The 25,169-nt window shown below is 43.6% G+C and overlaps 1 protein-coding gene and 1 long non-coding RNA gene across 2 annotated transcripts; both read left to right on the top strand.

Moving 5' to 3' along the window:
• Nucleotides 1-8,836: 8,836 nt before the first annotated feature.
• LOC127297256 (uncharacterized) lies at nucleotides 8,837-10,381 on the top strand. Its single transcript, XM_051327551.2, has 3 exons — nucleotides 8,837-9,000; nucleotides 9,454-9,624; nucleotides 9,970-10,381. Exons 1-3 carry the CDS (start codon nucleotides 8,911-8,913, stop codon nucleotides 10,051-10,053), a joined length of 345 nt encoding a protein of 114 aa, XP_051183511.1. The 5' UTR covers nucleotides 8,837-8,910; the 3' UTR covers nucleotides 10,054-10,381.
• Nucleotides 10,382-22,508: 12,127 nt separating this feature from the next.
• On the top strand, nucleotides 22,509-23,807 carry LOC127349253 (uncharacterized). The gene is made up of 2 exons (XR_007880170.2): nucleotides 22,509-22,846; nucleotides 23,512-23,807. It is a non-coding gene; the product is annotated as an uncharacterized lncRNA (long non-coding RNA).
• Nucleotides 23,808-25,169: the final 1,362 nt, after the last annotated feature.

Here is a 25,169-nt window from a genome sequence, read left to right on the forward strand (position 1 = left end):
CCCAGTTTCTTCAGGAGGTTGATGTCTTGGGCGGAGATTTTGGATCTCTCCCACTCAGCGCTCCCTAGATCTGCGGAAGCCATCTTTGATTCAGGAGTGTTGTGCCTGATCAATCTGCGCGGTGGCATCAACAATGGCGCAGGAACACAATGTGAGAGTGGTTGAGCTCAGGGAGTAATGGAGCGCAAGAGGAGATTTTTGCAGAGGAGAGCAGAGGAGCGGCGCGAGCGAAAGTGCTGGAGGAAGAAGATGGAGACCTTAAATAGAGGTGCGGCGAAGCGGCGTACCGTTGGATGGAAAAAGTGTGCGGCAGATGATGTACACGTGGAACAGGGGTAAAAAAGTAATTTCACCCTGAAGGAGTTACAGTGCGTGCGCAAGGAAAAGCGGAGGACGTGTGTCCCCCACTTGCACGACGTGTCAATATGATGCGTAACTTGGGCCCGCAAGGCAGCGAGAGAGAACATCTCGCGATTTCCAGGAACAGCGATCGTGGCTATCGTCAGCAATGATGTCACTCCAATAAGAGAAAATTTTGACTTAACAGCTTCATAAATATGGCGACAGTAAAAGATATTGGGATGCCTTTGATCAAATACAAGTTTTTGACCAAATGCTCGGGGGCTACTTCGGAAAAATGAAAAATTCGAGAAAGACAAAATAGAAATGGAGTGTGCCTATGATCAAATACAAATATTTGCTCGTAGCCTCGGGGGCTACTCCCATCGGGAGCGCTGTTCGCGCACCCGAGTGATTTGAAAATTTCGGGAGAGAAAGAAAATATAGCGGCATAAGGCGTGGAGCCTACACCCAAGCACAAGTCCTTGGCCGTAGCCTCGTGGGCTACTCCCATCGGGGACGCTGTTCGCGTGCCCGATGAAATTATAAAAAAGAAAGATAGAAGAACAAGAGAGTATATTTCGAGTTATAAGTAACTCTACATATACTCCCATCGGGAGAGCAATATAAGTCATCCGTTGACTCAATAAAATGTGCCATTCCAACAGCCGAATAAGCACTCGACAATATATTCTCAGAACGCCAAAGTTGCGAACAATTTCTGAATGCCGCAAAACTTTGCGAAGGTAAGACCCCAGATCCGTTCTGTGTGGCGTGGTGCCGTCTCTGACGTCGGTTTGCTACTTTTATCCGTATCAACAGATACGAAGAAAAATCCTAACGGACGCGTTAGGTACCCGATAAATATGACTGGGACTCGACAGAATGGTAAGACCTTAAGCGGCACCTGTCGAAGTTTACACCAGTATCCCGAGATCATGTCCAGGGACGTGATCTTGAAGTAGGTTTTTGCGGATTGCCACTAGAGCAGTTAACTAGTACCTGATCCGTCAGATGAACTAGCCCCAACTACCATTATCCCTGTACAATATAGAAATTCATATGAAGAAATATAGAGAAGTTTAAAGTTGTCGAGTAAATATAAACAGTGGAGATTTTCCCTGACTCTACGATTCAAGCAAAATCTCGGGGGCTACTGACATAGGCACCCCCAATGGGCCTACCGAAGCGGGGTTTACTGAAGGCCCACGACTCGAAGAATAAGAAGAATCGGAAGCCCAAGTTGTTATTAAGGAAAGCTAGAGTTGTATTAGGAGATAATATTTGTAATCTTGCGGGATGAGTTGGAAACCCTTCCGGACTCTGTAACTTGTACAATACGAATCCCTCGGCTCCACCTCTTATATAAGGGGGAGTCGAGGGACAAAGAAAGCATCGAATCATTGTCTCACAAACCCTAGTTTTCATAATCGTCGAGTACTTTTCGGCTGAAACCTTCGAGATCTACTTGCCCTCTACTTCTAACTAAACCCTAGTCTACAACCCGTAGGCATTGACAAATTAATCCCTTGTCACTATGTGTGCATACAAGGGGTGCAAGCCAGATTTGCACATAGGAGTACTAAGGTTAAAATTTACGAGCCTAGCATGTACAAACATGGTCTCAGAAAGTCGTCATGATTTGATGGATAAAATTATGAGGGAAATTGTTCATCACATTAAAAAGTTACTAATAGTGAATTCTAGAAATCTTGTCATGTGATGATCAACTTCAAAGAAAGAACCTCAAGGTTATTGGTATTTGACCAACAGACCTAGAAGTTATTTAAGGTGAAGTGTTTTCTGAAAGTGAGGAAAGCTAAAAGAGAAACTACAAAAGATTTTGGCAGAAAAGAAAGAAAAGACTAGAAAGTCTAGCTCAGGTGTATATAGATGATATACATGTTATGAATGTATTCCTTGTTTGGTCACACAATGAAATTCTTGGGTATTTGTACCATATTGGTTGGTATGAGGTGTCATACAAAACAACGCAATACAAGAATACAATGGCCTAAGTGACTGAAAAGGAATATGGTAGGAATGCACGTCTGGAACAAAATAAAGTGTTATTGTGTTTTATCGTTGTCATTCTACCTAGCCCTTTAAAAGGATTTATAATAAAGAACTTTATAATTGTTGTTTTGTTCTAGTCAAATGAAACAATGAGTTATTCAAATTATGATAGTATTCCATGTACGATGGATAAGTTATTATAAATCTTTATGGTGAAGCACACATGCATACCACTGACGCTAAAATGCCATAAGGCAAATGATGTGAATTCCACTTATTAGTGGAACCACCATTTAGGTCATGTTAGAAAGGAACGCATGAAGGAACTCCATGCAAATGGATTTTTGGAGTCATTTGATTTTTGAATCGTTTGGCGCTTGCAAATCTCTTCTAAAGAGAAAAACTGAAATTCCGTTCATAGGCCGAAAACTTGAACGGGCAACTGACTTAGTGAAAACATACATGATGATGTATGTGGTTCACTGGGCATAGTTGTGTGCGGTAGATTCTTCTATTTCATGGAAACTTCCAACAATGAATTGAGTGTATATATGTGGATATATTTATTCGATAAGGAAGAAGTTTGAAACATTTGAGTGGATTCAAATAAATTTCAGCATGAAGTGGAAATCATCGTAATAGAAAAGTCAAATATCTGTGATTGGATCATGGTGGAATGATATTTGAATTACGAGTTTTAGCGAACATCTAAGAGAGTTATGAATTTTTCTACAACCTCACGTTTCTTGGAGTATCATAGTGATGATGGAGTGTCCGAGAGACGTATCCAAATCTGTTGGATTAATGATGAGATACAATAAAATGACGCCATTATATTTTTGTGGATTATGCTTTAGAGACTACGTTTTCACACTAAATAGAGTGTCATCATAATCCGTTGAAATGACACCATATGAGTTATGGCATGGGTATAAACCCTAATAGTCCTTTCTTAAATTTTGGTATGCGTAGCATAAGTAAATGAGTTTACAACCAAAATTGGATGAATGTCTTTATTGGTTATCCCAGAGAATTGATTGGGAATTCTTTCCACTATGAAGTCAAAGACAAAAGTGTTTGTCGATGTTTCTTACTTATTTCCAAGAAATTGTTTCTAGCAATGTATTTGAGTGGGAGGACAATGGAACTTGATAAGGTTTATGAACCTGAGCATGATGATCAGAGTAGCACAGCTTCGAAAATGGTTCCGGAAGCGGCCACGACGATCATAGCTCTCATGTCTACAAAAGAGTTATAGTCATGGAGATCGAAGTACCCATTGAACCTTGTAGGTATGGTTTACTTTGTGATCAAATAAATGATTTGTGGACAAATGATTAATTTTGAACAATGATAAACCAACTACATACAAAGAAGTTATGATGGGCCCTGACTCCGTTAAAATGGTTATGCGCCATGAAATCCAAGATAGGTGAATACTTTTTGAAAGTAAATGGATCTATAAAATTGATGGACTTGGATGGAATATCCTTGAAGAAGCTCGACTTGTTGAAAAGTTGTTTACGATAAAGTTCAAAGAGTTGACTACGATAAGATTAGATCTTCCGTAGCAATGCTTATAGTCTATGTGGATTATTCTAGTAATCGCTACATATTTCTTTTATGAGATATGATAGTAGGATGGCAGAAATACATTCCTTACCAGAAGTGTGTATGAAGGATGTATACTAGATACAAACCAAAGAGTTTTGCTAGTCCGTGGAATACTAGATGGGTATACAAACTTCACTAGATGAAGTAAGTATCACGGAGTTGGAATCTTCACCGGATGAAATAATCAAAGAGTTTTGATTTCATCAGAAACGATGAAGATGCTTGCATTTGCAAGAAATTAAGTGGGAGCGCTGAGACATAGTTATAATATTATATGTGGCTAACATATAATTGATTATAAATGATGTAATTATATACTTGATGTGATTAAAAGGTTTCATTGAGAATTAACTTCAATGAAAGAATATGGACTGAAACATATTTAGTGTCAAGATCTATGAAGATAGATTGAAACACATATTAAGTTTAAATCAAAGTACATAGAATGAATATTGAAGTAGTTCAATATAAAAATATTAAGAAGGTGTTCTTTTCCATGTGAAGGTTTAACAAGATTTGAGTGTATTTGACACTCGATGAGTAAAAACACATGAGTGATTTTCGATCGTGAATAATATGTACAAAATCAGATGTCATGTGCTCTAAAGTGTTACGAGCATATACGAGAATGATTCATGCAATGATCATTGGACAACAGTAAGAATATCCCTGGGTGCTTTAGAAGAACCAAGGATATATATATATAGTTTTGTATGGGTTAATGACAAACAAATCGTTGTAAGGTGTTGCACCGATATTAGTTTGGTCTCATATAAAAATAAAATTTCAATCTCAATTAGGCTAAGTGTTGTTTAAAAGGTAGAACAATGAGCTAGAAGAAGTCTATGCTAGATTTAGATGAGTTCTAAATATTGTGACGGATTCTACAAACAAAGGCAGAGTATGTCATTGTTTTGACAATTACTGAGGATGTTAAGTCGAGGAGTTCTTTGAGAACTTGGTGTAGTTCCGATAGTGTCAGAACTTTGAAGCTATATTGTGTGTGACAATATTAGTGACTTATTTCAAACCGCGGAATTAAGGTTCCACCAAATGACTAAGCATATATAATTAATGCCGACTCATTTGAAAAATGAGTGATGCGTTGAGACGCAAATGAATTGCAAAATACATACACTTCTGAGTGTGTCAGATCCGTCGACTAAAACCTCTCCCGTGAGCAAAACATGATAAGCACCAGAAGGCCAAGGTGTTATATCTTTACAAATGTAAACTAGATTATTAACTCTAGTGCAAGTGGGAGACTGTTGGAGATATGCCCAAGAGGCAATAATAAATTAGTTATCGTTATATGTTAGTGTTCATGATAAATGTTTACATCCCATACTATAATTGTATTAACCGAAACATTGATACATGTGTGTTATGTAAACAACAAGGAGTCCCTAGTAAGCCTCTTGTATAACTAGCTTGTTGATTAATAGATGTTCATGGTTTCTTGATCATAAACATTGGATGTTGTTAATAACAAGGTTATGTCATTGGGTGAATGATATAATGGACATACACCCACATAAGCGTAGCATGAGATCAAGTCATTAAGTTCAACTTGCTATAAGCTTTCGATACATAGTTACCTAGTCCTTCGACCATGAGATCATGTAAATCACTTACACCGGAAGGGTACTTTGATTACATCAAACATCATTGCGTAAATGGGTGGTTATAAAGATGGGATTAAGTATTGGGAAAGTGTGAGTTGAGGCATATGGATCAATAATGGGATTTGTCCATCCCGATGACGGATAGATATACTCTGGGCCCTCTCGGTGGAATGTCATCTGATTAGCTTGCAAGCATGTGACTGGGTCACAAGAGATGGCATACCACGGTACGAGTAAAGAGTACTTGTCGGTAATCAGGTTGAACAAGGTATGGAGATACCGATGATCGAACCTCGGACAAGTAAAGTATCGCGTGACAAAGGAAATCGGTATCATATGTTAATGGTTCAATCGATCACTAAGTTATCGCTGAATGTGTGGGAGCCATTATGGATCTCCAGGTCCCGCTATTTGTTATTGATCGGAGAGGAGTCTCGATCATGTCTGCATAGTTCACAAACCGTAAGGTGACACGCTTAAGGTTCGATGTCGTATAGTAGATTTGGAATATGAGATGGAGACTGAATGTTGTTTGGAGTCTCAGATGGGATCCAAGACATCACGAGGAGGTCTGGAATAGTCCGGAGAATAAGATTCATATATGGTAAGTCATTTTCAGGGTTACCGGAAAAGTTCAGGATCTTTCGGTATTGTATCGGAGGTTCTAGAAGGTTCCGGAGGGTACCATAGTGGGGCCCACCTATCCCGGACGGCAAACATGGACCGGAGGGGGTCACATAGGCCCACATGGGCTAGGCACACCATCCCCCCAAGGCCCATGCGGCTGGATCAAGTGGATAAGATCAAATCCCTTGAAAATAGGGACTTAACTTGGGGGGAAGTTGCCCCCCTTGTTTTGGCCGACCCAAGGGCTTGGAGGAGGGGCCAAGGCAGCCCCCCACGCCTATATAAGAGGGATGGGAGGGCTGGGGCGCAGCACATCATCCCCCCAAGCCCTAGCCGCCCCTCTCTCCCTCCTCCTTCTTCTTGCGCAGGCTTAGCGAAGCCCTGCAGGAATTTCGCCTCCACCTCCACCTTCACCACCACGCCGTCGTGCTGCTGGGATTCCGAGGGGATCTATCACCTCCGCTGCCCGCTGGAACAGGAAGAGGAAGAACATCATCGACACCGTACGCACGACCGAGTACGGAAGTGCTGCCGGATTGCAGCACTGGATGATCGACTACATCAACAACGAGATCTAATCTCGTAGGCTTTGGAATCTTCGAGGGCTAGTCTCACATACATCTCGTTGCTTCGATCTTGGTAGATTAGATCTCGGCTTTTACATAGATTAGATCTTGGATTTATTCGTCTTTGCGGTAGAAATTTTTTGTTTTCTATGCAACAAACCCATCACATCACATTAGCCTCCGAATTTGTAATAGCGATCAGAGAGTTTAAATAATAGCGATCATCTAAACTACCATCACATAGAAGAGATCTGCAGTCACGATAAGCATCATCATGATGAAAGTGGTCTTCATCCGGTTTCTCCTTCGCTCCCTCCTCTCTGCCGCTAGATAGTGCGCATATCTGTTTTCGGCCTCCGCTCTATTAGTGTAGTATTTGTAACTGTTACCGCTAAAACGGTGAACCTATCTATGACACTCGTCCGAGAAGTCGTCGTAGACTCCGAGAACACCGCTAAAATTTGAAATCGTCTAATCTTTATTTTCAAAAAATTGTCCAAAATGAGAAAACTGTTCAAATTTGAAATTTTGAAAAACGTTCAAATTAGAAAATATATACAAAGTTAAAAAGTGTTAAATAAAAAATTCTAAAAACAGAATTTTGAATAAAAATTATAAAAAGGAAAAAACGGGAAAATGAAAACCGACAGAAAACCAAACGAACCAGCGAAGAACGACAAGAAAAAAATGAACTAAAACCGAAAAATACCGAAACACACATAGAATGGGCCTCAGCCCAGCACATTCTCGCTAGCGTACGGGAGTATTCCCTATCGCACTGCAGCGATAAATAGTGTTTTCGGGAGCAGCTAACCATCGCTAAGGGGCAACCTTTAATGGGCCTGGTCCATTAGTTCGGTTGTTTCAAAACATCCCAAATTCAAAATTTATTTAGAATTGAAATTTTCTCAGAGTTGAAATTTTCTTATATTCAAAAATTCCTTAGGTTTTGCCCAGATTCGAAATTTACTTAGATTCTAAAAATTTCCCAAATTTGAAATTTTCTCAGATTTGTAATTTGCTCAGACTAAAAATTTGCTTACTTTGAAATTTCTTCGAATTTGAAATTTGCTTAAAATTTGCTCCACTTTAAAATTTGTCGAAAAAATCGAAAGAAAACCGAAACCCAAGAAAAACTAGAAAAAAACTCGACAAAAACCGGGAAAACCCGAGGCCTACCGCGTCGGGTGATGGTTTGTGGCAAATCCTATATGCCGACCAGGTCGGTGGCTACCGCGCGCGGTATGGGCCAGCCTGGTCGGCCCAGTTCTTGTTATTTTTTGTTATTTGTTATTTTTTCTTTTTCGTTTCTGTTTCTTTATTTTCTATTTCTATTTCTTTTCTGTTTCTTTTTATTTTATGTTTCTTTTTTCGTTCTTAAGATTTAATTTTTTAAATTTAAATATATTTTTAAATGTAAAATGTTCTATCTTAAATGTTTGAGAAAAATTGAAATTTGAAAATTGTTCAAGTATAAAAAATGATCAAATGCAAAAATTGTTCAAGTATAAAAATTGTTCAAATTCGAAAATTATTCAAGTATTAAAAATATTCAAATACGAAATTTGTTTGAATATGATATTTTTCAAATTCAAAATTGTTCAAATATAAAATTTGTTAGAATTCGAAAAATGTTTAAATTAAAAAGATGTTCAAAATTTTAAAATATTCAAATTCGAAAATTGTTCATATATTAAAAATAATAAATTTTGAAAATTTATTCCAATTTAAAACTTGTTTCAATTGAAATTTTGTTCCAATTGGAAAATTGTTCCAATCTGAAAATGTTCAAATTTTGAAAATATTTAAATTTCAAAAAATAACTAAAATAATTTTTAAAAATCGGGTCAAAATAATCAGCTTTTGAAAAAAACATAAAAAACCACCCGCAGGCGATGAATAGGATTTCCCAGGGTTTTCCCCGCGGCGAGCGGGAAATAGGAGCCTCCCGCTGATGGGCTAGCGTCCGCCAAAAAAGTTGCGTATGACTCACTTCCAGCCCTGCCCGGCCCATATGCGTCTCCCCTGAGGCCGTGACCCCACAGCCTCTACATTCCGCCCGTCGGCGACCACTACGGACGCATCGGGGGGTTGGATCTCCGGCGAGGACGAGGCGAGCTCCGATGGCGAGCGGAGGCGGATACGCCTGGGCCCTCGCGGCGGGCCTCAACGCCGCGCTCGCCGCCATATCCGCCAAGTTCTTCGCCCCTACGGTACCGAACCGACCCCCTCTCTCCTTTCCATCCGATCTGAACTGTCTCGCCTTTTACCTGCGAGTTTGCAACCCATTCAGGTAGCTCCTGCCTACGTACTGCTAGCTTCCAATGGTCCGTTCGTGTACATGAATCCTTAATTTAGCCGTCCCTAGTTACCAGTTTTCGAACTTACGTTAGACATGATTCTGTGACCTTAACTGTTACCAAAACTTAAGATCAAAGACCGGATTCATGTTGAAATCGCGATTTATTCCATATTGAAACTATTACTCTGACTCACGAAATGAAGAAATCACTCATTAGCGTTGACTACCACACCATGAAAGGTAAGATAGCTTGAGATCAGCACTTGAAAGGGTTAGCTTCTCCTACGTGTGCGCTGGTACCGCCTCCTTTGGCAAACAGGGTTGGCAATGACTCTGTGGCTGACTATGATCTTGCCATGCGCAGCTGCTGAAATACGGCATGGTGATACTTTTCAACGTGACGATGTGGGGGTGCTACGTCAACAGCCTCAAGGCTCTCTCGTCACTCCAGGCAACCGTCACCAACTTCGCCGCCAACTTCATCTCGTCCGGTCTTGCAGGGTATTTCCTGTTTCAGGAGCCACTGCCTTCTAAGGTAATTTGTCAATTCTTCATTTTCTGCAATAGCAGACTAGCAGTAGTGTATGCTGAGGAAGCTTTGCATTTTACTTGTGTTGGCTTATGGTTTCTGTCAATTTATCCGCTTTCTAAAGTTTATTGAGCAACTTACTTCTTGCTCAACAGGAATAGGAATAGGAGTTTCCATACTGTAACAGAAAAGTCAGTGTTGAGAATGAAGATCAAATTGATGCCCTAATTTTGCTACATCATGGAGTAGTACCACCTACCGACTTTGTCCATAATGCTGCTCGAGTTTGACAGATTTAATGACTTAATGTTGCTGCACTCAGGCTTTTAATTTGGACCTATGCCCATGCAGTGGTTTGCAGGTGCCAGTCTGATCATTCTTGGTGTGTTTATCCTCAGCAAATCAAGCATTGAGAAGAAACAGAACTCTGATTGATTGGAATGTGCTGCCACGGGGTGTTAGCTGTGACACAAATTATGCTAGCTTTATAGCTCTATTTCGAGTGGACATTTGCCGATCCAACTGCAGTGCTAAAGTTCGACCATAGTTTGTGTATTTGGTCTCAGCTCATCCACTAACTGATACAGCTGAACAGCTGAGTTGAGATCCACCACCTAGATTGTAATTGTAAGTACGAAGTGGCCACACGATCAAAGAGTTGATTGCTCTGATTTCATGGGGGAGGGCATTCAAACTGTTGTAGCAGTATCTATGGTAAATTTGTGACATCAGAGTTAAGCAGGTCTCTTATTGTTTCTAGTCATTCATGGTTTGGCACTGACATGTATGATGCCGTGCAGATCCTGTTCCACGATGAATTTATGGCAGGAATTCCATAGCTCACATGAACAGTAGTTTGATAGATGTTCCTTGATACTATTTCAATCAAATGTGGAATAACTGCTTTAGGTACTGCTGTAACAATCACTAGCTTTTCAGTTGCTGTGCACAATCTATTAAGCTCTGTCTTTAGCATTAGAATATCTCTATCCATAGTGGCTCCTGAAGGACAGTTCATATTCCTCTGGTACGATGATGATCCACCGTCGGATGCGCCATCAACGGCAACTTCTTTTTGTTGTATAGCCATTTCATTCATCTGCATGAGAATGTTCTTTGTTGTTCTCCGCTAGCTGAAGTTTCCTTGTCAGTGCCAAACCATGATGCCCGTGCAGAGCCTGTCCACGATGGACCAAGGTTCTGGCAGGAATTCCATAGCCCATGTGAACAGTAGTTTGATATATATTCCAGACGCTATTTCAATCTAATCTTGAAGAACTGCTTCAGGTCCTGCTGTAACGATCACTAGCTTTTTGTTTAATGTGCACAGCCTGTTAAGCTGTCTTTAGCATTGGAGGATCCCTGTCCGCAGTGGCTCCTGAACTCCTGAAGGACAGCTGATGTTCCTCCGGGCCCTCCGTCGGATGTGCCATCCACCGTAATGTTGCATCTGCCGCGGGGGCCTCCGTGAGACAGCAAAATATGCTTTGTGTACCAAGTTCATCATTCGTGTGCTCGTTTAGCTGTTTCATTCGTCTGCAGAAAAATGTTCTCTGTGGTTCTCCAATGGCTGAACTTTCCTTGTCAGCACGAGTGACGCCATCATCATTGTTAATGATGAAGTTTCCGTGTGGTCATGCAATGTTTCGATCAGCCTCTTTGTCAAGCAGCAGGACGGAAGATGTACCAGACAACCATATGGTGGAAAAAAACTGGAAAATCTGACATCTCTGGAATGAAAGATGGCAATGTGTGTGGCCGTGGTCAGGCCGAAATCAATGGCTTCACTGTGAAGGCTGTGCGAATCTTACCTGGAATCAGTATCTGCACCCAGTCCCGGAGTCCCACTGTGTTGATCGACCTAGCATCGTCGAAAAGGAAAAAGTGGAGCACATGCGCCTCATCTGAGTAGTTTTTCCCTTTTCCCAGGAGTACTGTTTTCATTTCTCATGGTATTAGTTTGTGGCATCAGAGTTGGTCAGGTCTCTCATTATTTCTAGTGATCCATCTGATTCTGATGCCGTGCATGGTGTTCCATGATGAAACGTTACAGGGTTATGACTTACAGAAACAGACAAGGCCAAATCCCTGGTCCTAGCACGGTGGCAATGGCATAACCCACATAAACAGTAGTTTGAGAGTGGCTCCTGATTCCTGAAGGACAGTTCATGTTCAGATCCCTCTCCGCAGTGGCCCCTGAAGGACAGTTCAGGTTCCTCCGGTACGACGATGATACCCACAAAATATATGCTTCCTTTTACTACCATCCGTGCTTCGTTTAGCCGTTTCAATCGTCTGCAGGAGAATGTTCTTGGCCGTTTTGTTATATGCTAGCTCAACTTTCGCCATCAGCACGAACGACAGCATCGTTGTAGTGAGGAAGTCTGTGTGTGGTCATGCCGTCAGCACGTCAATGTTACGGTGAGCATCTCTGTGAAGCATCTGTGGGAAAAATTAGAGCACGGAACCATGTGATGTGGAGGAGGGAAACAAAGCTGGGGTTGTATCAGATTGTGATATTATCTCACGAATCAAATATGGGGAATACGTGTGCGCAGCGGTCAGGCCGAAATGAATGGATTCGGTGTAGAGCCTGCGCGAATCTTAGCTGAAATCAGCATGCCTGTACCACAGTGACAGTGTTGATCGATCCAGCATCGTAGAAAAATGGTAAAGAGATGCACATGCGCCTCTTTCGATCAGCCCTTTTCCTTGTATTGAGAGGGTGTAACGTCGCCATGGCAGACTGATAGCATCGATCGCCACTAATGTTGACTGGCTAGTTAGCTCTTGAGGAAAATATTCCGAGGACAAATGGGGTAGGCCCCTGCTCGGATTGGTGGCGGATAGGACGGAGCTGGCGATCTTTGATTCCGAGGATTAGTCGATACAGGCGGGACCCGTGGCTGCGCCAGATTTTTTTGTTTCGTTTTAGCATCGGGAAATGATACTCACTGGCGTGCAGCGCACCATAACTTAACTTATGGTTGATTGGCACCATCAACGAGTCGTAGGTTTAAAGTTGCGCACAAGAGCATCTTCGGTATGAAGGAATAGGAAGGACAAAAATCTCATAAAATAGTATGAAGGAATAGGAAGGAATTGTAGGGTTGTGATCTAAGAGCATTTCTAGCGGTCCGACGCAAATAGATTGCGGCTGTCCATTTTCTCCACGCGAACAAGTGGACAATTAAAACCCGGAACATCAGCTCAACGCAAACGGACCTACGTGTCCATGGTAAGCCATTCTGAGAACAAACTTGGTCTAGAAATGGGTTAAGGTGGACATCCGTCCGTCCTCCTTCTCCTGTTCGGCATGGTCTAGTTGCCAGTCAAACAAAACCCATTGACGCTCGTCGTGGCCGTTCGCCACACACACAGATGAAGGAGCACACCGTCGTTGGGTTCTCCCGCTCGCCCTCGTCATCGGCCGATCATGTCGGCGTTGGGTGCTCTCCACCAAATTTACTACATTTAGTTTTACTAGATTTTATGAGCTTTACTACATATTCCATAAAGTTTACTATATTCTCTATTAGCATTACTACATTCTCCATGACATGACATGACATTTACTACATTCTACATTTTCGATGACATGACATTTATTACATTTTTCGTGACATTTACAACATTTTCCATTAGTTTTACTATATTTTCCATGACACTTACAACACTTTCCATTAGTTTTACTCCCCCGTCCGATGAAATGACATTACTAGATTTTCCATGAACTTCACAACTAGACTTTTCCTTAGTATTTTTACCTCATATATTGATTTCAGGGGCTGATAAATTTTGTAGTACATATGGATCCAATTTACCATAGACTAGCCAAAATGGGGCCTGGTAGCCGGCAGCGGCAGGGGCGGACCCTGGATTGAAAGTGAGAGGGAGCGAAAACAGCTTACTGGCGAAATTTTTCCTTTTCAAGTGGGGCAAATCTGTCTTTAAGAGTGGTATTACACGGAAAATAAACACTTGAGTGGGAGCAGCTACCCCTTGATTATAAGCTGGATCCGCCCGTGGCAGCTGGGTGCACCTCCAATCCAAACGGATAAATGTGGCCAGACGGTCGATTTTGTGACCGCAGTTCAACTTAAACGAGCCAGAACACGTGTCTAAAATGGAGTAGCTGATTTCGTGTTCGCGGTTCAACTTAAACGGACGAAAACACTGTGTCTGAAATTGGTTGGGCGGGCATAGATGCCAAAGATAGACATACGGAGGAGCTGCGACTATGCAGGGACCTTTGTTGCTGCTGCTGCGCACTGGCAGCGCGTGACCCAGGAATCTGTACTACCGGTGTTGTTCCTTGAGTTGTGAACCAGAGACGGCCATGTTGGACGCATCCGACGCGGCGCGACACACGTCAGGGTCCACGGAAGCTTCGCCGAACACCTGGCATGGTAGAGATCTTAATTTGATCTCCCCCCGACCCGAAGGATCCAACGCACCGAAGCAGAGAGCCAGAGCGAACGAGGTACACCGCAGAATTAGCTAGCGAGCGAGCTTTATTATTACCATACCATGATGACGAAAACGGCGCACGCCGTTGCCTGCCTCTCTTGGCCAGCCTATCTTGTACTAGAACAAGACGGCTTCGAGGGCGTAGTAGCTAATGACGTTGTGGTCACCGGTCAGTAATTCATCGACGGTCACCGCGACGCGACTCGTGAAAAGCTCAGCCACGCCTCGGACTCGCCATCACCAGATAACCCCGCCCACATCGCTCGCTCCTCAGCCCGCCCGCCCCAGTACCCCACCCGTGCGGCCTAGTATATTCAGACCACACTGCACTCCCCTACCTCCGCCTCACAACGCACGCGCAATGGCGCCGCCGCTGCAGCAAGGATCGCGCGCCACCAAGGCAGCCGTCACCACCATGGAGATGGGCGGCGCAGCAGCTGAAGAGGAGAGAGCGTGGTCGTCCTGGGCGTTCCGCGCGGCGGTGGCCGGCGTGGCGGCGGCGGGGCTGGCGGGCGCGGGCGTGCTGGTGTGGTGGGCGGTGGTGTTCCACCCGGCCACGCGCCAGCTCTGGATGGTCCCCGTCGGCCTCGTCCTCCTCGGCACGCCGCTGCTCGCATGGCTCTCCCTCTTCGCATCCTCCCCCGCCTGCAAGGGCCGCCGCCTCGGCACCCACCACGACCCACCGCCGCCACCTCCGGCCATGTCCACGCCGACCGACCGATGACACGGCGTGCCGGCGGCTATGAGTGCATGAATGCGCGCGCGCAGATCGTGCCCTGATCTCTCCACTCGGGGCTGTGTGTAAATAAATAGATTCCTTTATTATGCATGGATTGCGTTTCGTTCGTAGCAGAGCAGAGCAATCGTCGAGCCTTCTTCTACTGTCTTCATTGCCGTTTGAGTCTTTGATCGGAACGTAGACAGCAGTTACCGGTACTGCCCGCGCCACTCATTGCGGTTGGCTAATTGACACATAACTACTCCTTCTATCCAATTAGTATTGTATTTCGAGTGCAATATGCTCCTTCCGATAGACTGACACCGATTTGCCTGCCTGCGCGCTAGTCAGAGAGAAAACTATCCACACTTGCTTACAGGACACACCCCAGGTAGGTGGTTACTGACGGAGTGCTGCTCCATACTAATATGCAAGACAAGATTCGACAAGCACGAATTACCGATCCTCTACTCCAAAACGACATTGCTACTGGCTGCAATTCCATAGGTAGATCAACGAGTGCAGTTTATCACGACCTCCCCCATGTATTCGAAAAATGTATTATATGCTTAGTAAAAAAAGTTGGAATTTCGTTGACGGAGTGACGGAGGCCGAGGCTTGGTAACTACCGTCACTATTGTTTTGTTGTTGGCGCATCATCTCGCAGCTCCATCCGCAAGTGGGAACAACGTGTCGTGGAATTCAGTCATACGACAATCAACCTGAGGTTGAGAATGGTTGTACCAAACCTTAGGTTTGATATGTGTATGTCTCATAAATGTGAAATATTCATTCAGTGTGAGGCGACGTTCTCATCGACAGTGAGACGTCTGTGGTGACTTCATCAACTTCAAGATCCAATCTGCTGGCTCAGTCTTTCAAAGATGCTCATAGAGGTATGGTGTACGTGTATGCGTTCATAGAGGTAGATGTACGTTTATGCTGTGTTTCTAAAAAAAAAAGAATTCAGTCATACAGTACAATCTACAGGTCCTTAATCTTGGACGTCCGTGAGAACCCCAACCTGCGAAACTCGAGCGTGCATGCTCTGATGCTCGTGGCAATCGCGCTCTCTGCGTACTGCCAAACTGGTCAAAAGGCTACATACACCGCAGCTCATCGAGGCCCAGTCCTTTTTTTCTAGTGCAAACGGACAAACGGGGAAGAATTACGTACGATCCGAGAATCGCCACCAACAATTTGTGCTCGCTCCATCAGCTTCATGCATTTCCATCCGCAACTTGTTCCTCGTCCACTTGTGCCGCCAGTCCACGTATTCGCTCTTTTGAACATGATGACAACTTCTTTGACCGCGCGTCCATTTTTGAATGTTGATTTCTCGATCCTTTTTGTGGAACGTTCTCCGAATTGATTTTCCTCCTCTTCTTTTCTCTAAAAACATCTCCAAGGAATGCCCGCATTTCGGACACAGAGTTTAGTTTGTTCGTGTGTGGTAGTGTCATATGCACTTTTTAAAAAAACACAGTACAACGTAGGTGCTCATATACACGCGTATACACCCCTATGAACGCACACATACGCTTGTCAGAGATGAACTTCCACGTCCGGTACTCCCCCGAGTTCATCCAGAACGACATGACCGTCGATCCAAACGCCCCGTTCTCGTCGGTGACCGCGCCAGGACATCGTGGCTATGGTCTTGACTCTTGACCTCAACAACGACTACACCGTCTCGTCGGGCATGTGTCACGGGTCCAGTATAGGGGTGGCCATTGTGAATTGGTAGATGCTTGACGCCTTCTCCATGTTCAAGAATGAGGAGAGCAAGACTTCGTCTTCTTGCATTGATTCAGAAAGCTTGAAGGTTGCAAGAAATGGGACCTCGTCCCGCTCACTCTCAATGACAAGAAAAATGGTGAAAGTGGACCGATGACCACCACGTCAGCTTTGGCGAGGCGCCCAATTGACAACAAGAAGGCGAAGACCGAGAGGAGTGGGGCGCGGACATTGGTTGCCATTGGCGCCTCCAACAAGAAGATGGCGTCCTCCTTCACCGCCGAGAACAAGGATAGGGATGAGAGGGGCGTTGCCATGTGGAAGACCATGTTGGACAAGCAAGACGTCAAGATTGGCCTCGAGAGGGAGAAGGTGGAGGCCGCCAAGATTGAAGCCTAGGCCGGAGTGATGAAAGCCGCAAATGAAGCATCCAACATCGCATTGGCCAAGTTGATGCAAGAAGCAAAGATCTTGATGGCGCACATGTCGAGCATGGATCAATTGGGGCGAGCTTGGCACGAGTTGTATCGTGAGAGGGTCGGCATGGAGGTGATGGCAGCCCTAACGGCGGCTGGGGCATCAGCGACCATGCCGTCATCGGCAACACCACCCGTGATCGACGCCGAGCCGGATGCTACGGATGTTGCACCGCCGCTCACGCTCTTCCTTTGATCCATTTGGCCTCGAAGTCCAATTTGTTGTTTGGTAGTAAGACTATGATAACGACGAGTTGATGGACGGATGTTTGCCAATATTTGAATTGCTCCTATCAAGATTTTATTTAAATTTCTATTCATATTTGTTAGATTTAATTTTTTTGTCGAACAATATTACTGAGGCCAGGTGCTAGTTTGTGTTGCTGGTGTGGAGCAGGCCTACCAAATTGAAGGGACCGAGAGAGCAACTGCCGGCGCGTTCCATACCGTCTTGCTGACCCACCTACCGACCCACCTGCCGACGTCTATTTAGAACTCACCAATGAAGATGCTCTAACAGACAAGCTTTCCTTGTAGATGCCCTAGATTGTGGAGTAGCAATTTTCTCTCGGGGTGATCGAGCAACGATATAGAGATGCGCGATGAAAAATAGGAGTGCAGCCAACGGCCAAAGCTAGTGGAGGGAGTTCCGATGCCTGGGCTAGCTACCTGCAGGCCTAGAAGTAGCCATGGCCAACGGGTGGTTTTACTACAAACGGAAACCAGTCCTTGATCCGGCGGTCGCTGCGGCGAAGCGGCGGCTGGCTCCGGTTCCGAGTCCCGATGCAGTGAGGTCGCGGTCACGGGCGAACGGCGACGACGACGGTGGTTTGTGTCTTCGGTTTGGCACGCGTGCATAGGTACCTACCGTACCCGGGCGCGCGCCTCACCGGGGCGGGTGCCACTCGGCGCAGCGTCAACTCGGAAAGCGGCCATGTGGTACTGGTGGCGTGGCACGCATGCGCGGACGACCCTGCAAGTGTTGACACTCCAGACGATCGATACGATCGATTTCGTCTTTGGTTGCTTTCAGTTTAGACGGGCTGATGATTGGATCAGATCAGATTTGGGCAGCCATCGTTGACCTCGTGTTGGTGAGCTGAAATCCCAACTGATTCCAAAGGCATCGCTCAAGTGGCGGATCCAAAAGAATGTACTGTCAGTTTTTTGTGGGGTAGAAGCATGCATGTTTATATAGTTTCAAAGGCATAACGGTAATATCGATGGTTTTGGTAAAAGGAACACCAACATCATGATTACCGTGATTGATTCAATTATGAAGTGACCGGTGTGGTTAAGTCATTGCTTGCTACGGAGTATACCGATTTGTACCTTATAATTAAATCGGTGCATATTTATTTGGCAAGGATATATACTTTTCTAACACGTACGATTTGGTTATGAGCTCGCCGCCCTATTGCAGTTTTACATGTCGAGGCTCTGAGAGTAGTATTGTTTTCATTAATATGATAAATTAAGGCTCCCATTTCCTTCTCCACACTTTCTGTATCTTCGGCTCCCCTCTTCCCCTCCTCTGGCGGCCTCACTGCCTGGAGTGACAGAAACAAGGGAGGTCGGGCCTTCTCTGTGTTGGAGTCTAGGTTTTGTGTGTCGTTCGCATGTGGAGTATGGCGTTAGGACTTAGGACGATTAGGATCTGGACATCGACGCAACCAAGCTACGTCCAATGACCGGCGACAACGCCGTTTCTTGGGCATGGAGCTCTGGCTTGTTGAAGCCGGAGATGGGAAGATGTAGTTCTCTCACGTTCCCTCTAAATAAGCTCGAAAAGTTTCCTCCGGATTTCCAAGTGTTGCCTGCGTGGAGGCATCAGTGATTCAGTGAAGTCGCCAAGTCCAGCACATACTCTCCTTCCTTTGGTCATGCAACGACCCTCCTCGACCACGATCTAGTGGTCGCTCTTCCTCCTGGCTACATGTCGTTTCAGAGGATCTTATGCTCGTGCTGCTGGGCACCAACCAGGGTTGCTAGCCCAAGTGGTTTGTCCCCGACGTCGGTGTCCCTGGCCTGGCGGGGGAGCATCTCTACTCGACACGGTGGAGAAGGATTTTGAGGACATGGTCACATTTTCCATACTCTTTTCGATGCTCCAAATGCACAAGTCAGGGCCGTGATTTAAATTTTCCTTTTTATGTTGAACCTCATTGTAAAATGTATGCCCACCGCTTATAAATGAAGCAATTTCTCTATCATTCTTTCTGAAATTACTAGGTTTTTGTCGTACGCAAGAGGAGCGATGGATGCTAGGTGATGTGGACTTGTTTGTGGGAGTTGCTATTTGTCGAGCTGATCGGCGTGAACATCGTACCACACACACCCTACACGAGCAGTAATTTGATGGGCTAGATGGCCCATCAACAGGTACCTCTACCTTCTTTCCTCTGTTTTACTGATGTTTGTTTTACATTTTCTTTTCTTGTTTTCCAAAATCTAAATGTTTTCCAAAAACCAAATATCCTCTGAGTTTTTAAAATTTTTAAATTCTTTTTAGATCTGAACAAATTCAAAATTTGAATAATTTTCAAAATATACATATTTAAAAAATGTAAGTAATTTTCAAAAGTTGAACAATTTTTTGGAAATTGAAAAAATTTGAAAACTTCAACAAATTTCAAAACTTGAATAAATTTGAAATCTGAACAAATTTCGAAATTTGATAAAATCTGAACAAATTTGAAATTTTAAAGAATATTTCGAAAACATTTTCTAAATCTGAATATTTTAAAAAAATCGAAATTTAAATTTAGAAATAAAGTTAAATATTTTGAAACCAAAAAGTAGGTAAAAAACGTCAAAACCGGCAAAACTTTAAAAAGCGAAGAGAAAACGACCAGACAGAAAGGGCTTCGCTATTATGGGTTAGGCCCATGTCAGCGCCTGGGTGTGCGGCGATTCGGTCTATAGATTTTGCTTGCTGCGTATGGACAGTTCCATGGGCTACGCCTTTTTAATTCACAACGAGTTCCTGGACCAAAACTGTCACTAACCAAATAATTATTCAATCTCTACATGGGCCGTACCCAGCTTCACCCTGGGTCACTTCGCTGGACAGCAAATCGCAGGAGGAGGCAAGAAAAAATAAAGAGATCGAACCAAAAAGGTAGAATATTCTCAGGTATACTAGGATGTATTTCCTATATGTTTTTAGTATTGGTTTTTAAAAAAAGTTGTAAATAAAATATATTCATACCACGAATAAACCGTTAGATTCAGCCTCTAGCCTCTGCAACAGTGTAATACCCTAATGATACACATACGCACTTCAAATTCTCCAAAAGAAATATCTCCAAGAGGGAACAGTGCACAAACGCCGTCGTCGCTCGATCATATGTCATGGATTTTCACTCGGGAGAAAGTCCACACTCTTAAAACCATGCATTCTACAAGCCTATTATTGCTAGGCACAAGCAATTAAGGTCAGATCTTGGATTTTCACCCTGAAAGGTCAAACTTTGAAATTCTCGTGTGATGTCGCCTCCCCTTGCATACTGATTCTAGAAGTTCTAAGTCACCAAGCTAATTCCTCATCACCGCCAAGACTCAAACCACAATTACTAGTCCTCATATTTCGGCTCTATGACATTTTCCGTCCCTGACTTCACGATGGAACGTACAATACGTATCCTAAGATGGCAACAGATAGCAGAACTTCACGCTGACCCCTCCCGAAACCAAACATTCGGAAATACATGTGTGCGCATGATCAGAAAAAAAACACAGATGCCTACGATCGACAAGGGTGAGGCCATGACGAGGGAGACTAGCAACGAGGGGATTTGTTTTGCTTTTTCTTTGCGAGGACCAATGGGTTGAAAGGCCACGTGTCGCTTCGGGGAAGTTCATAGTATATCGCCCGCCTTAGGATTCTCAACATTGTCCTAAAGAAAACCTGCTATTTGGTCAAAGAACGGAGCAAATCAAAAACTCGCTAGATCTTATGTTGCATAGTTTCTTTTATTCAGGTTCAAAATCTATGTTCACTGCAAGCCCACATTCCTTGTAGTGTCGCGCCTCAGATCAGGGCACCACACTACCACGCACTAGGGCCCGCTTGGCCACGTTGGCGCCTCTGCCGCGTCGAGCCTCATGGCGTGGCACTGATGTATGCAACACCCTGGATACAGGCGTGACACTGAGGGGTTATTTGAATGAAATAGTTCCGCGACGGTTCATTTTTGAAATTTCTTTCGCTTTTAGGTTATTTCTGTCAAATTCACCACCTCATCCTAGTAGGGCAGTATTTTCTATATGTTTTCAGCATTGGTTTTTTTTTATATAAAGTAAATATATTGATATCACGAAGATATCAATTACACCCAGCCTGCGCAAAAACGCAATGCCTTAAATCCTTAATGATACTACGGATGCAAACAACCTGCAAATTCTCCAAAAGCAACATCTTAGGAGAGGAACAACGCATAAGTGTTGTCGTCACTCAATAATAGATCTTAGCCTTTCACCCGGAAGAAAGTCCACACTCTTAAAACAATGCTTCACACAACCAATTAATGACAGACCTTAGATTTTAACCTGAAAGGCCAGACTTCGAACTTCTCATGTGTTGTCGCCCCACTTTCATACGGATGCTACGAGTCCTGAATCACAAAGAAAATTTCTCACACCGCCAAGACTCGAACCACCATTGCTAATCCTCACATCTCGGTTTCATGACATTCTTCGCCCCTAACTTCACCATGGAACGTACAAGAGATGTCCTAAGATGGCAAAGATAGCAGACCTTTATGTTTCTTCTTTGCAGGGATCGGAGAGTTGCACATGGGGTGATGGGACACATGTCGCTTGGGGGACTTAGAGGTTCGGAGGATATTACCCTCCGGAGGATCCCTAGCATTGTCCTAAAGAAAACGGAGGCGGACGATTTGCACCCGGGTGCATGTGCACCCTATTTTTAAAAAATCCAAAAAATGCTATTTCAAAGATTTAGAAAAAATTTAAAATAATTTTTGCATGTATATCCTATGTTGACACTTGTTTGTGCAGATTTCGGCATAAAAACAGCCATCTGGATATATGGAATTTCTTATTTCCGTGAACAGTGCACAACCAATCATTATAGTATCATTTAATTTTTTTGTCAATTTTCGTATTTTTCCATGAAAACTTACACAATTAAGCATCAACATAATATGTACATAAAAAATATTTCAATATTCTTGAGACTTTCAAAGAGCAGTTTTTCCAAAAATTTGTGAAACCGGGTGCATGTGCTTCATCCGGGTATATTTCCCGAAAGAAAACCTGCTATTTGGTGAAAGATGGGAGCAAATCAAAATCTCGCTAGATCTTGTGTTGCATAGTTTCTTTTTTGGTAAACACTAACTATCGCAGTCCGATCGAAAGCAAATAATCGGACCAATCCAATGCCGCACTTTTCCATTCCATCGTACGGCCCGCATACATTGAGGCTTCACAAGAGAAAAAAAAACAAATTGTGGCCTGATAACGTCTCCTCCCCGAAATTACCGTGTGGTACACAGCTCCTGGATTTCTCATCCCAAATCCTTATGTCGCCGCATGTGCTCTCACCATCGCGCCGCCACTCCTCTCACCTCCACGCCTCCACCTCTCACCCTTCCCAAACGTGCGCCTCCACCTGGTTCGGGCCCTGCATCTGCACGCATCTGCTCAGCCACGGGAAGCTTTCATCGGGGCCTCCCTGACCGGCAGCGGCCGGCGGCCAGCGGTCTGGAGTAGGCGGCGGCATAGCCGTACCGACCAAGATACACTCCACACGAACTAGCAGATCAGAGTCTGCTTCCTTAATGACTACACGATCCGGGAGTAGGTAACTGCAACTGGCCTTGTCTGAATCTGGGTTTTAGATCTTTGTAAAGTAACATAGATTGTGATAAATCTGGTTAACTTTCATCACATATGCAGATGATCGATGCTAGTTACATCACGTGAAAACGGGTGTATGACATTGCTATGCTTGTAATAGCAATGATTTCTGTTGATATGGCCCTAATATCTTACTTTGAAATATCCAAGCTACATATGTACATTATATGTTTTTCATCCGTCTAAATAGTTTGCTGCATACAGCCATTCTTCTTCCTTTTTGATTATTTTTATTCTCATTTTCAGTATCATAGTAATTTCAATATTGACCTCATGCTACCAGGAATATTCAGATATCGTAGAATTACATTCTTCCAAATCATGTACGGAGTACTATGTTTTTCTCCTTGGACCGTGCTTCTACCCTTTATTTGCATGCTTCTGTAGTTACAGTTTCAAGGAGTAAACGCTATTCATCAGGATCCGATGGGAACCAGTTTGTTGGACCCTGGGGATGCTGCCCAACTCGTTTCCATCCAGCAGGCTGAGATTCCCATTTTTAAAATTTTGTTTTATAATGCATCTCTACGATCACACATTATGCTTCCCATCTTTTATTTGGCAGCCTTACTAATTGATCATAACTCTTCTTCATTCTCTAATTTGCAGCACACATCTCCATACCATGGAGGAGGCCGAGCCAGATTCTATGGTGAAAGGTTGCTTTGTAGTGTGGTCTTGTAGTTTCTAGGACTTGATGGGTGTCCTCCCTCCGACTCCTTTCACACCGATGTTCAGTCCATCCACACATGCCGGTGGTGGTGACTAGTGATTTCGATTGGAAGCATGTACTAGTGAGTTCTGAAGCAATACCAGTACACCTAGGAAGCAACTAACTTGAATGTGTACCACATATGTGTTGATCCTTTGTTGAAGCAAGAAATGAAGGAAGCATGTTTCATTTACTTTTTTTTTGTAACTCATTACTTTTATATTTTGGTGCTGAAGCATTGAGTGATAAGCCATGAAGCTATATCAGATTTTTTTGACAATCAATACCACATATATTCATAGTAACAAATAGTACATGGTAGAGATACATGAACTGACTCCAACGATTACAAAATAAAGTCTAAAATATAGTAACAAATCTTCGAGGTCTTCAATTTCTTTCTTCTTCCAGAACACAATCTTGTACTCTTGTGAAGGCAGCCAAAGATACATAACGAACCATAGACCTGTAGATACCGACGAAAGTTCTCCCATAATTTTTTGAGCCGCAATGCCAAGACTGCGTGCACGCACGCAACCATTAAAGCAGTCATACAACATCGGCAAGAGTACCAACACCAGTATATCAGGGAATAATAACCAACTAGCTTTGTCGTCGTCGATGGAGAGCCGAGAGTACGAATCACCATTGTCGAGGACGTAGCAGCCGGGACAAAAACTGCGAGGATAATCCTCCTCGCGGCAACAACGACAAAAGATCCAAAATTGATCTGGCGAAGCAAGATCCGAAGACCCATACCTAGAAAATTGTGATTGTTCAACACCACCATTGACGCCGGGAAGAAGATCTCGTCGCCGAACGAAAGTCCGAAGATCACTTATTGCATACGATGCCATCTCCATTGAGGGGAAACCAACAATAAGACGGCTACCAAAATCCTAACATAATCTAATGAAAACAATACTTTTATTCAAAACTCCACGCATAGATCGGGTTCCCCACTCCTCCTGACGCCGGCGAAGCCGACCGGAGGAGGGGGAACCAATCTATGGAGGAGGATGAACTGGAGGCGGCTAGGGTTAGGGCGGCGGCTGAGAGGAGAGACCACGGGAGGAAAAGAATTCGAGAGGCAGAGATGAAGCTATATCAGATTTGTATGAAGCTCTAAATGTAGTAAACCAAAAAAGAAGAAGTTTGAAACATAACCCAGAAGCATATGTAGGAAATAAAGGAAGCACACAAGGACCAAGGTTGCAAATAAATTCAGATATATGGAAACAAATGTGATAAACAATGGTGCTTATAGTAAGTTGCTTCGAGAAAACATTTAACTACTAAGTATGAAGCAAGTTTGACAATGGTGGAAGCATGAATCATGTACAATGGGAAGAGATATATGAAACAAAGAAAGCATTACGTGTTTCTTAGTAAATATCTATATTATGGAAAGTGGGATTCAAAACTTGAGTGATTATCTGAAGAAAGTTGGAAGCATCTGTTATTAGTGGAAGTCGGATTAAGAAATTCCGGACGGTTAGGCCGCAAATTCAGCAAAGACATCCAACGAACCTGCATGCAATCAGTTCCTAAAATT

This window comes from Lolium perenne, chromosome 4 (genome assembly GCF_019359855.2).
Source record: "Lolium perenne isolate Kyuss_39 chromosome 4, Kyuss_2.0, whole genome shotgun sequence".
Taxonomy (NCBI): Eukaryota; Viridiplantae; Streptophyta; class Magnoliopsida; order Poales; family Poaceae; genus Lolium; species Lolium perenne.

What these genes read in the sequence shown, in the direction of transcription:
- LOC127297256 (XM_051327551.2), top strand. Translation starts at nt 8,911, where the DNA reads ATGGCGAGCGGAGGCGGATACGCCTGGGCCCTCGCGGCGGGCCTCAAC. An exon ending in CCAAGTTCTTCGCCCCTACG is followed by an intron (nt 9,001 to 9,453) that starts GTACCGAACCGA and finishes TGCCATGCGCAG; the next exon opens with CTGCTGAAATACGGCATGGT. An exon ending in AGGAGCCACTGCCTTCTAAG is followed by an intron (nt 9,625 to 9,969) that starts GTAATTTGTCAA and finishes ATGCCCATGCAG; the next exon opens with TGGTTTGCAGGTGCCAGTCT.